The 17,155-nt window shown below is 53.3% G+C and overlaps 2 protein-coding genes across 2 annotated transcripts in view; one reads left to right on the top strand and one right to left on the bottom strand.

Annotated features, from left to right (window-relative positions):
* The first annotated feature begins 252 nt into the window (after nucleotides 1–252).
* MTHFD2 (methylenetetrahydrofolate dehydrogenase (NADP+ dependent) 2, methenyltetrahydrofolate cyclohydrolase) lies at nucleotides 253–9,623 on the top strand. Its single transcript, XM_074164165.1, has 8 exons — nucleotides 253–384; nucleotides 2,986–3,170; nucleotides 4,043–4,165; nucleotides 4,623–4,775; nucleotides 4,866–4,973; nucleotides 5,345–5,437; nucleotides 7,145–7,270; nucleotides 8,731–9,623. The coding sequence occupies exons 1-8, from the start codon at nucleotides 308–310 to the stop codon at nucleotides 8,868–8,870; spliced, it is 1,005 nt and encodes a 334-aa protein (XP_074020266.1). The 5' UTR covers nucleotides 253–307; the 3' UTR covers nucleotides 8,871–9,623.
* A 4,098-nt stretch (nucleotides 9,624–13,721) lies between these two features.
* The window catches only part of SLC4A5 (solute carrier family 4 member 5), a 28,066-nt gene continuing 24,632 nt past the window's right edge, over nucleotides 13,722–17,155 (bottom strand). Inside the window, exons 22-25 of the mRNA XM_074164187.1 lie at nucleotides 16,936–17,109; nucleotides 16,643–16,804; nucleotides 15,284–15,351; nucleotides 13,722–13,887 (exon numbers count right to left, since the gene is read on the bottom strand). Coding sequence (XP_074020288.1) covers nucleotides 13,722–13,887; nucleotides 15,284–15,351; nucleotides 16,643–16,804; nucleotides 16,936–17,109 — 570 coding nt within the window. The remainder of the gene's footprint in view (nucleotides 13,888–15,283; nucleotides 15,352–16,642; nucleotides 16,805–16,935; nucleotides 17,110–17,155) is intronic.

Genomic DNA, 17,155 nt, shown 5'->3' with positions numbered 1-17,155 from the left:
CCCCGCCCGTCTCCACCCAATCACGCCCTCTTTCTCTTTCCGCCCCGCCCACTCCCTCTCTCCCGAGCGCCTCTCTACCCCAATCGCAGCCGGGGAGCGCCCGCTTCGTCCCGCCCTCTCCCTCCCCGCCGCCATTCAACTCTCTCCGCCGCGTCGCTCGCCGCGGCGATTGGCTGCCGCCGCCGGCGAGGAGGGGAGGGGCCGGACCCTCCGCCCTATATAAGGCCGGGCGGGCGGCGCGGAGGTGAGCGCTGCTGCTTGCTGCCGCGTGTCCCTTGCCGCCCGCCGTCGCCCCTCTCCCGCTGCCATGGCAACCGCGCTCTGTCCGCTCCGCGCCGCCCTGCGCCCCCGCGGCCGCCGCCTCCTCCACCTCGGCACTGCCAGGTACGGCCCGGGGCGAGGGGTTTATATGGGGGGGGGGAACGCAGGGCCCGCCCGCTCCCGCTGCCCAATCCCGCTGTGGGGTGGGCTGAGGAGGGGGAGGCCTGGCCCGGCCCCCCCATCACCCACCAGGATCGGGGTAGGCCCAGCCCTCTGCTGCCGGTACCGGGAATGAATGAGGTGGGCCCCCAGCGGCCGCCCTGGGCGGTGCAGGCTGATGAAATCCTGCTCTCGCCTTGCATGGTGTGTGCCCGGCTCCCCCCAGGTGGGGAAGGAGGGGGGGCACCAGGCCCTCCCCAGGTATGAGGGGGGACACCAGACCCTTCATGCACTCCAGAGGGGCTTCTCAGGCCCCAACCCCCGGGATCCCCAGCGGTGTGAGAGGGACCAGAGCCCCCCTGGCATCCCCACTTGCTTTTCCCCTTCTATTTCTGCACCACCCTCCTGTAGATTTTGCTCTAATGCTGCTGGTGGTTTGGCTTCACTGCTGTTCCCCCCTTTTAAACCTTTAAACAGGGTTCCCAGCTCTTATTTTGGCTTCCCTGTAGGTCACAGGGGGGCTGTTAGTGGCTGTCCCCATCCCCTGGGAGCCCAGGCTGGGCACCCCAACCTCAGGCTTACGTAAGGAGAAGACTGGGATGGGTTCTTGGCATGAAGTGTCTCTGATCTAATAAGTTCTCCTCTCCCTAGCTTGGCAGGTACTTGTAATAATTCCATTTACATATAAGTAGGTGTATGTTGGTTTAGCTCTGAAGCTAAAATATAAGAATTTGTATTAGCAATAACCGGTAAAAACCCATTCCAGACCAGCTCAGCTGAGCTGGTCTGGAATGGGTTTTTACCGGTTATTGCTAATACAAATTCTCATTGGGGTGATTGTTGTTAGGGTTAAAGTAACAATTAATTCCTATTAAATGGGGAAAATGACGTATTTGAGTAAGTCAGGGACTAAGAAAGCACAAAAGATCATCTGCATCTCTTAAGTATTTAGGCAAAAGACTTTCCTACCTGGGATGGTATCTTGTGGCCGTCCTGTGTGAGTCTGGAGCAGCTCTTGTGGTGGCTCTCCCTGCTGGCAGCTGTCCCCAGAGCTCCAGGATCGGGATTGCACCTAGAGAAGGTCAGAAAAACAGCAGTGTTGGACTTAACGTGGGGTCCTGGGAGGAGAAGGTCTGGATGCAGGCAGAGGATGGATTTTTGAGGAGAAACTGCAGCAATTCAGCTGGCTCCTGTTGGATGGTGTGGTGCTGAGGGGGGGGGGGGGGGGGGAGAGGGGTTGGAAACAGTGCTTGGTGCTGTCAGGCTTTCTCCTGTGGGTCTCCTGGGTTCCTGTGGCAAGTAGAGTGGCTTGTGGAGTTGTGATGTGTATTTCTTGGCGATTGCTTCAGAAATGGGCTGGTCCTTGCGCTTCGGGAAGGCACCGTAACTGACAGTAACGCTGCAGGGAGCATCTTTGCCTGCTCTGGCTCAGAGGTGGGATTAATTGGGCAAGTAAGGTGCTCGTCATGAGACTTTGCAGCAAGACTTAAATGCTGTAACAAAGCCTAAAAGTGAAGTTTGCAAAGGTGAATCCTCTCACAAAGGGATTAGTGAATGAGAATGATCTTTAAATAAGAGTTATAGTGATAACTTGAAGGAAAAAAAGCCAAGTGTGAGGGGTATGGATGGCCTGCTGTGGGCGGGGACTGGCAGTCGTGGCCTCCCAGTTAGCTGTAGGTCAAGCCAGCCTTTCTATATACTGCAGGGTGTCCAGTTGCCTGGAATGCGTTTGGCAGCGACTGGATATTCCCGTTACCAATTTAGCCCAGAAATGTACGCAGGGAGCTGTTTTGACGTGCTCTGAATGGGCAAATGTCCCTTCTGCTCCAGCTCGATGTTGGGGTCTGTCAGAGGGGGTGAAACCACATACCCCCCAGCCCAGCTTTAACAGCCTGAAGACACGATTGTAGCAGTGGCAGCAATTACTTGAGCAGGGGAGGGCATGAGATCGGCTCACGCGAGGTGCTAGATGGGCTGATGGTCTTGCCAAGGAATTTGTGGGGGACGAGGATCTCCGGGAGCAGCACTCGGTACAGAAGCACGGCACGCTCTGCCTCTGCGCTGCGTCCAAGGAGCCAGAAATACTCGATAAACTTCTTTGCTGGTGGAAGCTTCACTTTGGTGGAGTGAGTTCTGCTTTGTGTAAGTCCTTTATAGCGAGGCTGCCATGCCTCTCCGGGGAACGGGTGACCAGCTTTCTAAAAATGGGAGCTGATAGTATCTTAGCTCAAAACACACACACCAGGCGAACGATACACGCAGACTCTCGGCCTTGCAGAGAAGGAACAGCGCATACACTTTCTCAGCCTGCACAAAGAAGTTGGTCCCTCTGGCAGTTTTGTTTACTGATCCCCCACTTTGGGCCACAAAGCTGTAAACTGAGACTGAAATATGCTGCTTAACATGATTTGGCACAAAGATGCAATAGGTTTGCAGGTGAGAAAAGAGCCTTTTCTGCCCTGGCGTGTGGTTGGTATCTGTTTTTTCCTGGTCTATGTTGCAGAGAGCTTGTTTTTGATGATCCTGATGATACTAACTGCTTTGGTAACACTTTCTGTGTCGCAGAAACGATGCGGTTGTGATCTCTGGAAGGAAGCTGGCCCGGCAGATCAGGCAGGAAGCTCGTCACGAGGTTGAGCAGTGGGTAGCGGCTGGAAACAAGAGACCTCACCTCAGTGTTGTTCTCGTCGGTGAAAACCCAGCGAGTCACTCCTACGTACTGAACAAAACCAAAGCGGCTGCTGACGTCGGTATGTCTTGCGCTCTGTTCTGAAAAAGTAGAGCAAGTGATAGTTTTATCTTGCTTTAGTTGGGAGTTCTCTGCACTGGAAGCTGGGGGAAGCTTTTTGGGATGCATCCATCTGGCAGCTCGCAGCCCACTTTTGCCCCAGCGCTTGCTGTGACTCTTCTGGCTGCCTTCACTGTGCTGGGATGTAGTTAATGACACGGTTCATATGTGCATTGTGCCGTTGGAATCCTTTAGGGTAACATCAAACACTGGAGTTCGGATTTACAGCCTTCCTAAGGCCATATAAAGTACAGACAGGGCTCTGATTTGCTGCCTTTCCTTGACTGTCTGAGGTACAATCATCCTTCAGCTTTGCTATCCTCTTACTCCTTCCAGTCTTGCAAACTGAGGTCCTGTTTGGTGCTCAGCTGGCTATGCTTCTGGAGAAAATTATGCTGAAAGGGGCTAGGAGGCAATAAATGGTTTAATTTCTCCTTGGGTTCTGCGCTGCCAAAGCCTTCCTTGGAGCTGAGACTTCCTGGCCAACATTCCCTTCTCACTGGACACAGGACGTGCGGTTGCATCTTCATTGTAGCCCACTTTGGTTAGGTTTCTTCAAGCCCTCCCTGCACTCAGAGGGTCCCTGCTTTCAAATAGTCTTTCCCAGGTCATTAGATTGACACTAATGGTCCTTAACCATACCTTGCAAGATTTAGGATAGTCTCAAGCCTGGAAGCTGCTGTTTGTTACTCAAAGCATGCAATCCTTGGTGTGTGCCTGTCAGATTTGATAGAGCGATGAAGCAGGGAAGCTTAAATCCACATGGATTAAAGAAGTTGCTCTCCTACTTGTGTACAGTGTCTTTCTAATGCAGCGCTTTCAATGATTGTGCAGGAATCAGCAGTGAAACCATCCTCAGGCCGGCTTCTATTACTGAAGAGGAGCTGCTGGATCTGATCAGCAAACTCAATAATGATGCCAATGTGGATGGCCTGTTAGTACAGCTTCCCTTACCCGGTGAGTACCTAGATTTCCATCTGTTTCGTTTTTACATAAAGCTTTTAAGGGTAAAGCCTTTAAGGAGTAGCACAGGTTGTATCCTGTGACACGAGAGGTGGCACCCTGCCGTGATGCAGCGACTCCCTCACAGCTGCCTGTAGGAGTTAAGTTGCTGGGGGTCACAGAAATCTGTTCTTGTGTGGGGAGTATCAGATTCCAGAGCCAGAAGCTTGAACTTGGTGATGACACTGAGGCTGCCTAAAAATATCCTCTCGGCATTAGTTATGTTTTAGTCCCAAATTGGTTCCAGTTGCCTTCTGCTGGGAGCTGGGAGCCTTGAGTTTGCTGCAAGGCTTGAGTAGCTTCCTGCTTCCAAACTGTGAAGGGGCTGGTACAGCAGGTCAGGGCTCCGGCTGACTGCAAAGAGCAGTTTTTTGGCTGATCACTAGGGTTAAAGCTTTTTATTCTCTTCCAGAACACATTGATGAGCGCAAGATTTGCAACGCTGTGACTCCAGACAAAGACGTTGATGGCTTTCACGTGATAAATGTGGGGCGCATGTGCCTTGACCAGTACTCCATGCTGCCGGCTACCCCGTGGGGGGTGTGGGAGATCATCAAAAGAACTGGTAAGCTGCTGCTGCTGTGGCAGCATTTGGCTGCTGTCTGGCATAACTCCAGCTTGCGCTTGTCCTAAGAGTCCATCGTGTCCTCTGCAGGCATCCCAACTCTGGGGAAGAACGTGGTGGTGGCTGGCAGATCAAAGAATGTGGGCATGCCCATTGCCATGTTGCTGCATACGGACGGACGGCACGAGCGCCCAGGAGGTAGGAGCTTGGTGGCCTGCGTGCCAGGCAGCCATGGGAGGAAGCCCTCAGCCTGTCACATCGTCCTCTTTAGGCTCCTAAACCAGGCCCAGGAGTGCTGTAAGGACGTCACAAGGGCTGTGGTCAAGACTGAGGAGTTAACTCTGCGCATAGTCAGTCTTGTAACATTTTGGAGCCTTCTACAGGGAGTCTTTGTCCTCTTTCACACCAGGTCCCTCCCTCTGACTTTGTAGGCTGTTCCCTGGGGTTTGTCATCAGGCTCTGATGTTCCTGATAAATATATGGGTGGTCTTGAAGGGGAAAACTTAGAGAAGTGGCTGGGTTTGGGTAGTACATGTGAATTAACAAGCTCTGTGTAACCACTCCTGCAGGTGACGCCACAGTCACGATATCCCACCGCTACACTCCCAAGGAGCAGCTGAAGCAACACACGATCCGTGCTGACATTGTAGTAGCAGCAGCAGGTAAGAGCCGATTTAACAAGTCACGCAGAGGGTGTCACACTGCAGCTTGCGTGGTGTTCCTGAGGAATCCTTGCTTGCAGGAGACAATCCTGTTGGTGTTGTGTGTCCTGTGACCTCCCAGTCTGAAGCAGCTCTGGCAGCGTAGGAGAGTCCGGTGCTCTTACGGCTGTCAGCAGCTGCCCTAGGTGAGGGCCAGGACAGTGAGTGAATTATAGAATCACTGAATCATCTCGGTTTCAGATCATGGAGTCCAACCATCAACCCAGCACTGCCCAAATCACCACTGACCCGTGTCCCTCAGCACCACGTCTGCCCGGCTTTTAAATACCTCCAGGGATGGCAACTCCACCACTGCCCTGGGCAGCCTCTTCCAGGGCTTGACAACCCTTTCCATGAAGGAATTTCCCCCAGTATCCATCCTAAACCTCCCCTGGAGCAACTTGAGGCCGTTTCCTCTTGTCCCATGGCCTGTTTCTTGGGAGAAGAGACCGACACCCCCCGGCTACACCCTCCTTTCAGGGAGTTGGAGAGAGCGAGAAGGTCTCCCCTCAGCCTCCTTTTCTCCAGGCTGAACACCCCCCAGCTCCCTCAGCCGCTCCTCACAAGACTTGTGCTCCAGACCCCTCACCAGCTCCGGTGCCCTTCTCTGGACACGCTCCAGCCCCTTAAGGTCTTTCTTGGAGCGAGGGGCCCAAAACTGGACACAGTATTGGAGGTGGCATCTGAGCCAGCCAGTTTATCCTGTGAGTAAGCCCAGGACCCACATATTTGATGTTACGACAGAGCTGTTTATAGCTCTGTCTTTGAAATGTAAATTAACATCTGGCAGGAGGGTTTGGTAATGCTGGTGAGCATCTGATCAGATCTAGAGAACAGCTACAGACAGGCTGTGTTACACATGCAGATGGTTCTGTATTTGTGTGGGGAGGAGAAAAAAAATCCCAAGATAGAATCTGCCTACCTAGAGAGAGGCAAAATACCGAGGGACGGCTGCAGTGCCATCTTCAGAGTGCAAGGGATCGCTTGGAGGTGTGCTCCTCTCCAGGCTCCCCCCTTGGCAGAGTAGTTGAGCTGATTTGGGGTGTCTGTTTGGTGGCAGGAGCTGGGTGTGAGCCTGCGGGCAGGGAGGAGAGAAAATGTGGCGTTTATCTGGCAGAACCAGAGAAACACACCCCACCCTGAGAGGGTGGCTTGGCCCCGGGTCGTTGCTCCCCACCCCTGTCACGCTGGGGGTTTTGCAGCCCCTGGGGGAAGCTGGTGGTCTCAGACACCGTTCCAGCTTGTCGGCTTAGTGCAGGTGCAGAAACCACTGCTGGAACTGTGTGAACAAACACAGCCACAAACTTCAAATGGAGCTTTAAAGCTTCAACTTGGAGAGGCTGCTTTGGTCCCAGCTGCTTTGCCAGACCTCTTTCTGGCTGTGGATTCCAGTTTTTTGCACTCTGAGGTTATCGGGGAACCTCTCAAACTCCTCATTGAGCTGAACATCAAGGAGTAGCACTGGATTGTGCAACCGTGGGTAGATTTGCATTTCACAGAGTGATAGAATCCTTGAGGTTGGAAAAGAGCCTTAAGATTATCAAGTCCCACTGTTCTGTGAGGCAGGAGGGCCCAGGTGGGTCAAAACATAATGTGAAGATGGGGTGAGGGGGAGCAGGGGGCTCTTTAGCACCACTGTGAGCACGTGGTTCTGTTTTCCCCTTGCAGGCATACCCAACCTGATCACAGCCGATATGATCAAAGAAGGAGCTGCAGTTATTGATGTGGGGATAACGCGAGTGCAGGATCCCGTCACTGCCAAATCAAGGCTGGTTGGGGATGTGGATTTTGAAGGTATGAAAGGTTCTGCAGCTACTTCCTTGAGCACTAAATGTTGAGGCTGCTGCGAAGGGGAGGGAGAAAGTCCTGGCTCATGTGACAGAGCAGATGCAAACCAATGCTTATGTTCCTTTGCTTGGTGCACCCGATATTGTACCGTATGCAAGGGTGCAGCCTACCTGTAATACAGAATCACAGAATGGTTTGGGGTTGGAAGGGACCTTAAAGCCCATCCAGTGCCACCCCCTGCCCTGGGCAGGGACACCTCCCACCAGATCAGGTTGCTCCAAGCCCCCTCCAACCTGGCCTTGAACCCCTCCACGGATGGGGCAGCCACAGCTTCTCTGGGCAACCTGGGCCAGGCTCTCACCACCCTCACAGCAAAGAACTTCTTCCCCACATCTCAGCTCCATCTCCCCTCTTTCAGTGGCAAACCCTTCCCCCTCCTCCTAGGGCTCCCCTCCCTCATCCAGAGTCCCCTCCCTCATCCAGAGTCCCTCCCCAGCTTTTCTGGAGCCCCTTTAGGGACTGGAAGGGGCTCTTAAGGTCTCCCCGGAGCCTTCTCTTCTCCAGGCTGAACCCCCCCAACTCTCTCAGCCTGTCCTCAAAGCAGAGGGGCTCCAGCTCTCCCAGCATCTCCGTGGCCTCTTCTGGCCCCGCTCTAACATCTCCATGTCCTTGTGATGTTGATGCCCCAGAGCTGGAGGCAGTGCTCCAGGTGCCATGGGAAAGCTCTATGCTGCAAGGCAGAGACTCAGCCTGTACCCAAGCAGTTGGGTGGCTTTGCCTCTGCTCCAATTCATCTCTCACACTCCTGCTCTTAAATAAAAACCCCGCAGAGCTCACCTGGCTTGCTGGCCACTGGCCTTGCTCATAGCTGAGCTGCAGCAGTGCCCAGATGGGCTGTTGCGATGAGCCCTGTCCCTCCAGGTGCCTGGTGACAGACATGGGAACCTCCTCCTGGAAGAGAGAGAGAGGGTGAATGTTCAAGCTGTTAGTGGTTGCCCTCAAGAGCGTGTGTGAATCCAACGTCTAGTCTTGGACTTGACATTGTTGTGCTGTAAGTCCAGCTGTCAGACCTTGCTTTTTGCCTTTCCCCCAGCTCAGGCTCTGCAGTTAACGTTGCTCAGTAGCAGGGATGGACTCCTCTGGTGTGCTCTGCCCTGCCCTGGATAACAGTGAAGGAAACCACTTTGAGAAACCACTATTCCTTATCTTGAAGGATATTTGAAGAAATCTTGAAGGAATGGGAGCAATGGGATCAGTAGCAGGGACAGACAGACTCTGGTGTGCTCTCTCCTGCCCTAGATAGGGCACTGTGAGAGGCTACTATTCCTTTGCTTCCGATATCCTTCAAGATAGCTTGATGGAATTTGAGCAGTGTTAGACTGGTTACAGCCTTGTACCGGCCAACCAGCCTGGCGAGTGTCACCGCTCTTGACTGGGGTGCTGAGCTCTGGTTTTCCCTCCCGCAGGGGTGAAGAAGAAGGCCAGCTACATCACCCCGGTCCCCGGGGGAGTCGGGCCTATGACAGTGGCCATGCTGATGAAGAACACCATCATTGCCGCCAAGAAGCTGCTGAAACCCAAAGAGCTGGAAGCGTTAACAGCTTAACCTGGGACTCTCCTTAGCACTGAACACGACATTCCAGACTGACTCCCAAACAGGCCGATAGAAAATGCAATATTTCTATTTATTGTGTTGGAAGTGGAATTTCCTACTCTGAGGTCATAGATATTTATTGGAAGCTGAAGCGTATGCGCATTAGTCGTACTGAGGTGTGATTATCTACACTCCTGGCCTCCTCGCACTAGCAAAGCTGCTTTCTGTCCAAGCCAGCTCTCCTCGGATGCTGTTGGGGGGGGGGGGGGGCGGTACCCAGCGGTGGGGACCCTGATGTGGGGCTCCCCGGGAGCTCGGTGTGGCCTTAGCGAGCCCGTGGCAAGCAGAGCGCTGGCTCCGCGGTGCCAAAGTAATGGCTTCATGGTTCTGTTCTCAGAGAGGCTCAGCCTGGCTGGTGCTGAGGTCTTCTACTCGATGCTGGATGTTTAGTTTGAGTTAGAGCTCTTCTGGAGAAGCTGTTACTTGAAGAAGGAGGAAAAAAAAAAAAAAGCCATATGTCTGTCCTGGCAGTGGCAGATCTGTTGTAACATGTTCTTCTAGTGTGTGGCTAAGCTGTTTTTTTTTTTCTTTTGCTATTTTAATGGTGAGTTTTTTTTTTTTAAAAGCCTTTTTTTCTAACCAAAGAACAATGGGGTACGGGCTGTTGGTGTCTACACTTGGGCGCACAGGAGCCTTCCTGGACTGTGCTGGAAAGTGTCCGGGTAATTAGTGGATAATGCAGGCTAACTCGAAATAAAGGATGAGAAGAAAAAAAAAAAAAAACACACACACCTACTTGTGTCCTAGAATTATTACTAGGCAAGTCTTTTCCACTTCTCCCAGAAAAGGAGGTTTTAAATAGTTTATTAAAGCAGTGATATCCCTGCAGAGCAGGGTTAGGTCTGGCTTTCTCCCTGTGTTTAGCAAAGACACGACTGCCCCGCGCATCCCCAACACAAAAATGTCCTGGTTTGAGGTAAAACAACCTGTTTTCTGTTCAGCAACTTTACTTCTCAGCTGAGCCTCTTCTAAGCGAGCAGGTCTTTTACTATTACAGAATCTTCTTGGTTAGAAGGGACCTTTGAGATCATGGAGTCCAACCACCAAAAAAACAACAACAAAAAAAACCCCCACAAAACCACAACACCAAAACAAACACCCACAAACAGACACAACCCAACAGTCTCGGGCACTAGAGCGTGCCCTGAAGTGCCACATCCACATGTTTCTTAAATCCCTCCAGGGACGGTGACTCCACCACCTCCCTGGGCAGGCTGTTCCAGGGCCTGACCACCCTCTCAGTAAAGTCATTCTTCCTGATATCGAATCTAAACCTCCCCTGCCCCAACTTCAGACCATTTCCTCTGCTCCTGTCGTTATTCCCTTGGGAGAAGAGGCCAACACCCACCTCTCTACACCCTCCTTTCAGGGAGTTGTAGAGGGCAATGAGGTCCCCCCTCAGCCTCCTCTTCTCCAAACTCAACGTGCCCGGTTCCCTCAGCCTCTCCTCGTGTGACTTGTTCTCCAGACCCCTCACCAGCTTGGTGGCTCTCCTCTGGACACGCTCCAGCAGCTCAATGTCCTTCCTGGAGTGAGGGGCCCAGAACTGAACACAGCCCTCGAGGTGAGGCCTCACCAGCGCCCAGTACAGAGGCACCATCACTGCCCTGCTCCTGCTGGCCACGCTATTCCGGGATGGAATTCCGTTGGCCTTCTTGGCCACCTGGGCACACTGCTGGCTCACATTCAGCCGGCTGTGCAACAACATCCCCAGGTCCTTTTCTACCAGGCAGCTCCAGCCACTCTGCCCCCAAGCCTGTAGCGTTTATGGGGTTGGTGGGACCCAACAGGACCCAGCACTTGGTCTTGTTGAACCTCATCCCATCCATCCAACCTGTCCAGGTCCCTCTGTAGAGCCTTCTGACCCTCCAGCAGATCAACACTCCCACCTAGTTTGGTGTCATCTGCAAACTTACTGAGGGTGCACTCAATCCCCTCATCCAGATCATCAATAAAGATATTAAACAAGACTGGCCCCAAAACAGCCCTGAGGGACACCACTGGTGACCGGCCGCCAACTGGATTTCACCCCATTAATTACAACTCCCTGGGCATGGCCATCCAGCCAGTTCTTTACCCAGTGAAGAGTACACTTGTCTATGCCATGATTCTCCAGGAGAACGCTGTGGGGGACGGTGTCAAAGGCCTCACCCAAAGTCCAGGTAGACAACGTCCACAGCCTTCCCCGCATGGAGAAGGTGGGTCACATGGTCATAGAAAGAGATCAAGTTGGTCAAGCAGGACCTCCCTTTCATAAACCCATGCTGGCTGGTTTCACGCCTGAACAAAACCCGTTCAGCTCCATCCATGTGCCAGGACAAACTTAGTCCTCTAACGAGTTTGTTTGCAAGCTTTAATTATCCACGGAACATTAACCTTACCTGAGGCCACGGTGCCTGGGGCGGGATGGAACAACTTATGGGTGATATTGTTCCTGGGCAACGAGGTGAGTCTTGGCCTCCCTCCTCTTGGCATGTCCCCTGGAAAGACTGATTCCCACCTTCCTGGGAGCAGGGAAGGGTTGTGGTGACGCCGAAGGGCTGTTGGAAGCGAGTTGGGACTAACCCCACACTCCTGGCTCTCTCCTGGAGGGGAGAGCGCTTAGAAAAAAACACTAAATTTGGGAATTTAGACACTAAAAGCTAAGTCAGAAAGACACTAAGAGCTGAGACTCATTGAAAGGAGGTTTATTGGGTTGTATCACCGATAAATACAAAAGGGCTAAAGTGCGATGGAGGTGGCACATCTGAGACGCTCCACTCTTCTCGTATACAAAAAAGTATAAACCACGTGTGTGAACCTTGCAAAAGAGACAATTTTAGTCCAAAACAAGCTGGATGCGAGAGTGGCTTCAGCTCTGCTCTAGGAAACATCTACCAGAGTCCACAAAGCCTTTCCGGGGGCGGTGGGGAATGGAGCTGATGGAGCAGGTAAAGTCAATTAAACCTGTTTGATTAAAAGGGGAAGCCTACCTGTACCACAGGAAAAAAAAAAACCAAAAAACCCGCTACAAAATGGTCACGGTGCATCCCGGTTGGAAGAGTTCTTAAATGTTAACCTCAAGCTACGTGGCTCTCGCTTAAAGCGGCGACGGGAATAATACCCTGTTATTTACCTCAACCACCTTTCCCCAGGAGGGGGGTACTTGAACACCCCCCCCTCCTCCCCAAAAAAAAATAAAATAAAAAATTTTGCTATAAATAGGAATTTGCCTTCAAGTTTTTTTGTTGGAATCGACTATTTACAGACAACTGGGATCTGCCCCGTGCAGAGGTTCAGACCAGCTGCAATATTTAACTGGTGTCCCCGAAACCTCCCCCCGTACGGCTGGTATAAATAGCAGGTAGGATGGTTTTGGGCAGGGGGAGGGTTGGGGCTCTGTGAGGCTTGAAATAGAGCCCAACAGAAAAAAAAGAAAAAAAAAAAAAAAAAAAAAGAATCCATCTAGCAAAAATTAACGAAAGAAAGAGATTTGAGAGGGTTGCTTCAGACCACTGTTTCTAAACCGCAGCTGGGCTTGGTCCGTGCAAGGAAAGAAAAAAACCAAAACCCTTTAAAAGCCTCGGCGCTGCTGGAAAAAAAAGGTGGTGAGAGCGGGGCAGAGCCAAACGGAGCTCGGCACCCGCCCTGGCTCCCACCCCACTCTCTTCCCTTCCTTCCCTTGGGGGGGGCCCAAAGGCAGCGGAGCCGAAATCCCGATGGAGCCCAAGTGGGGAGCTGCCTGAAAACGCGGTGGGGACAAGGCGGGGGACACCCTTGCTCTCCTCTCCCCAAGCTCTTTGCTGTTAAACCACGTGTGAATAACCAAGATCCAGGAGGTGAAGTGGGGGCAAAGCCCCTCGCACAGGAGCTGGGGGGGCTCCTCCGGCCAGATAACGGCTCCAGCTCCCGTCCGAAGGGAGGGACAGGGCTGGGACCGACCCCGGTGGCTCTGGAAGAACTGTGGCTGGGGATGGGCGACCAAACAGCTTCGCTGCAGCAACCGGTCCCCTTTCCCAGTAGAAACCATTCCCCGTCCCCTGCGGAAACCAAGGTCCCGTTCCCTGCTCTGCTCTCCCGCCACAGCCCAGCTGCTGGTGCCCTTAAACCAGGGCTGCTGCTCCTCCTTCCCTTCTCCGGGACATCCCTCCAGGCCACCAGGTCCTTTATAACCCCGCTGTGTCTCCTCGTCCCCTCCTACACGTCCACCCCGGGGCGGTGGGTCCCTCCTGCATCCCCTCCTGGGATGCCGTGCCTCAGCAAGGGACTCCCCGTGGCCGTGGCCTTGGACCAGCGTCCTCTGGCCAACACAAAGCCCCATCACCACCCTCTTTGCCAAACGAGACTCCCCGGAGAGCCCCGTTATGATTTCAGGGATGGGGGAGCAGGGCTGTGCGCTCCCCCTTCTTCCATCTCAGCCATGCGAACCTCCTCTTCGCCCCCAAAATCCCCCTCAAACCCATCACCCCAGCGCGGTCCCCGTCCCCATCAACCCCATCAGCATCCCGGCTGCTTTCACAGCCCCGGCCACCTTCAGCTTCTCCAGCCCCCAGCAGTGGCTCCGGGGCCAAAATCGCCAATTCCACCTTTTCAGCCCCATTTTGCCACTAGCGGCGACGCCTTCGCCCGGCAGAAAGGGAGAAAATTCAACAAGGTGTTTAACTCGTGACGCTAAAAACTACCGGAGCAACGGACCCCTGGGGCCACTGGTCTCCTCCGTCTCACATAGAAAAATAAGCCCAATTTGCTTTATATATATATATGAATATATAAATATCTATATCTATATATATATATAAATGGCAGAGGAAGCGCTGCGCGGGACTATAGCGTGGTCTCACTGCCCATGTCCCGAGGTGGCTTTTCAGTGTCGGTGTCCTCGTAGTCCGACTCCATCTCGATCTTCACCTGGGGCACGGCGCAGATGGGGTTTCGGGAGTAGTTAAACGCGGGAGACGATGGGCACGAGATCTTCAGGTGAAGCGTAATACTGAGGAGGAGGAGGAGGAGGAGAGAGGGAAGTGAACATCCCGGCATGGGTACCCGCATCCCAAAACCACCCCGGCACCCCCAGTAAAAGGCTCTGGATGATGGTACTGCAAGTAAAATTCATAAAAATACGATATTTTGGCCTTTAATATAGACAATCTGCAGCATTTGCAGCTCAGGTGGAAAATCACAGAATGATATGGGGTGGGCAGGGACCTCTGGAGATCACCCAGTCCAACCCCCTGCCAGAGCAGGGCCACCCAGAGCAGGTCCCACAGGAACGTGTCCAGGGGGGGTTTGAATGTCTCCAGAGAAGGAGACTCCACCACCTCTCTGGGCAGCCTCTTCCAGGGCTCTGCCACCCTCACAGCAAAGAAGTTCCTCCTCATGTTTAGATGGAACTTCTTATGTTCTAGTTTGTGCCCGTTCCCTCTTGTCCTGTCACTGGGCACCACTGGAAAAAGACTGGCCCCATCCTCCTGACCCCCACCCTTGAAGTATTTATAGGCCTTGATCAGATCCCCCCTCAGCCTTCTCTTCTCCAGACTAAAAAGACCCAAGTCCCTCAGCCTTTCCTCAGCAGAGAGATGCTCCAGCCCCTCAGCATCTCTGTAGCCCTCTGCTGTCCCCTCTCCAGCAGTTCCCTGTCCTTCTGGAACTGGGGAGCCCAGAACTGGTCCCAGTGCTCCAGATGGGGCCTCCCCAGGGCAGAGCAGAGGGGGAGGATGACCTCCCTCGGCCTGTGGCCATGCTCTTCCTGATGCCCCCCAGGATGTCATTGGCCTTCTTGGCCACAAGGGCCCATTGCTGGCCCATGGGCAACCTGTTGTCCACCAGGACTCCCGGGTCTTTCTCCTCAGAGCTGCTCTCCAGCAGGTCACCCCCAACCTGTCCTGGTGGGGGGGGTTATTCCTCCCCAGGAGCAGCACCCTACACTTGCCCTTGTTGAATTTCATCAGGTTCCTCTCTGCCCAACCCTCCAGCCCAGAATAATCCCAAACTTTCGGAATTCAGATGCACATCCCAATCCTAAAAATCCCTGCGGCTGTTACCCAGCGGCATTTTTATTGCTCTAATAATTTCATAATAATTTAATTATTATTAAATAAAGTAATTTAATCTTTTATTACCCTCGCGTGCCAGGCTCGGGATGCATCACCCCACCCAGCCCCGCTCCCAACAACCCCACAGCCTGCGCCAGCAAAGGAAAGCACCCAAAATACAGAGGGATCCTGCAAAAATGGACTCAGATATTTCAGAAATGCCCAAGGGTGATGACAACACGCTCCATGAGCGATGCTCAGCCAGGAGCATCTGCCGGTGACCCCCAAAATGTCCTACCCAGTGGGTGCTGGTCCCCACCCTGGGGATGGGGGAGCCCCTTCGGTGCCATTTACCTGCGATCCATGTCTGAGCCGTTCGGGGAGGAATCAGAACGCAAAGCTCCAGGTGGAGGACCTCGTTCCTGGGGGAACACGGAGGGGAAACACTTCCCAGGTGAGGAAGGAACCCCCCCCAAAAACCCTCAACTCAACCCCCTCCAACCTGTCACTGGCTCCAGTATCTTCCAGATGGGGGGAGGAGGAGAAAAGCTCCTGGGAAATTTTTGGGATTGATTAGAAAAAGAGAATGACCCCACCAGCCCCTGAGAGCAGCAGCCTGAGGGCAGAAGCAATGAATTATTGGGTTAAAACTTGCTGGCATCATGATGCAACCTGGTGCTGAGCTGGAACTCACCCAGATTTATTCTGCATTTTTTGGGGGGTCATGGCTGGCTTATGATGTTTCGGGCAAAGGGTCGAGCCAAATTGAACACACCTGCTCTTTGGCAGCCGGGATAACACCGCCCCAAGCTCCGCATCCCCTGCTTTCAGGGGCTTAAAACCTTCCCAAATATATCTATTTTTTAAAAAGCCCCATCAGCATTGGCTCAGGGGGGAAACCCAGGAGAATCCTGGCTTCCCAGTCACCTGGAATATAAAATTATTAGCAGCGCTGAGGCCGCTGCATCCTCTCAAACCTGTTTTAAATACAGCAAACCCTCCTCCCTGTCGCGGTGGAACGGATCCAGCCTATGTCTTTCGGTGGGGTTAGTGCCAGCAGCAGCCAAGAGGACCCCGTTGTGGGGGGTTAGGAGGTGGTGGGGGTTACCGGGGGGCTCCTGAGCTCTTTACTTATGGCTGAGGCAATGGGGACTTTACTTATGGCTGAGGCAATTGGGGCTGCAATGGCAGGGGCTCTGTGGGCATCTTAATGACTGAGGGAGGTGGGAACTGGGGAAGAAAGCAGGGAAATTGGGCACCTGGGTAGGCTCTGAGACACCTGGAGCACCCAAAGGGACCCAAAACCTCCAGGGGTGGGTGCCTGAGGAGGAGGTGGCTTTGCCTTCCTCTTCTCAACCCATCTGCCCAGTGAAGGGTCTGCAGCAGGGGGTTGCAGGGTTTAATGATGCTTTGTCACCGTACCCTGGGTGCTGCACCCTCAGCCATGGGATTTTGGCTCTTTTCGCTTAGGATTTCATTTTTGCCATGATATTCCAGCTTTCTGGACACTTTGAGCATCCCCTGGAGCCTCTGGCCAGCCCCTAGGTATCACTTAAAGCCCCTCGATCAACCAGTTCTATATATATGCAGTGAAACACCTCCATGAATCATAGACCTTCATCCCAAACCCACTGACCTGGAGGTTTCAGTGGGACCTTTCACTCCCCGGCTGGTCCAGGATGCCCCCACCATGCACAGGAGCCCCCCACCCACCTCCTCATCACTGCTGCTGTCTCCTTTGTTGCTTTTTTTCTTCTTCTTCTTGTCATCCTCTTTCTTCTTCTCCTTCTCGGGGATGATGTTGTCAATCCAGGCCAGGTCGTGTTGGGAGAAGACAAAATCCAGCAGCCGCCTCACCAGGATCAGGGCTAGAATCTAGGAGGGGAGAGATGCAAGAGGGGAATCTACAAGACCATCTCTCATCCCAAGACCTGGCAACCACCATGGGACCAAGCCAAAATTTCCTTAAATCCCCCCAAAAACCTTTCTAAACGAGGCTGCCATACCATGACGGGGAAGATGATGGCTGCCACGGTGGATTTGAGGATCCAGAGGACGGCCAGGCAGATGATCTGCACCAACGTGAAGAGGTGGATGCGGCGCAGCGGCACGTGCCGGAGGAAGACATAGTCAGGTTGGTGTTTGGCCGGCATGAGGAAGAGCTTGCAGCGGTCCCAAAACTGCAGCGGGATGAAGGCCAACGTTAGCCCTCGGCCCCATTCTCCA

The sequence above is a fragment of the Numenius arquata genome, chromosome 26, assembly GCF_964106895.1.
Source record: "Numenius arquata chromosome 26, bNumArq3.hap1.1, whole genome shotgun sequence".
In the NCBI taxonomy this organism is placed as follows: Eukaryota; Metazoa; Chordata; class Aves; order Charadriiformes; family Scolopacidae; genus Numenius; species Numenius arquata.
Note: the sequence above shows the minus strand (reverse complement) of the source record. Positions and strands in the feature narration are given on the sequence as shown.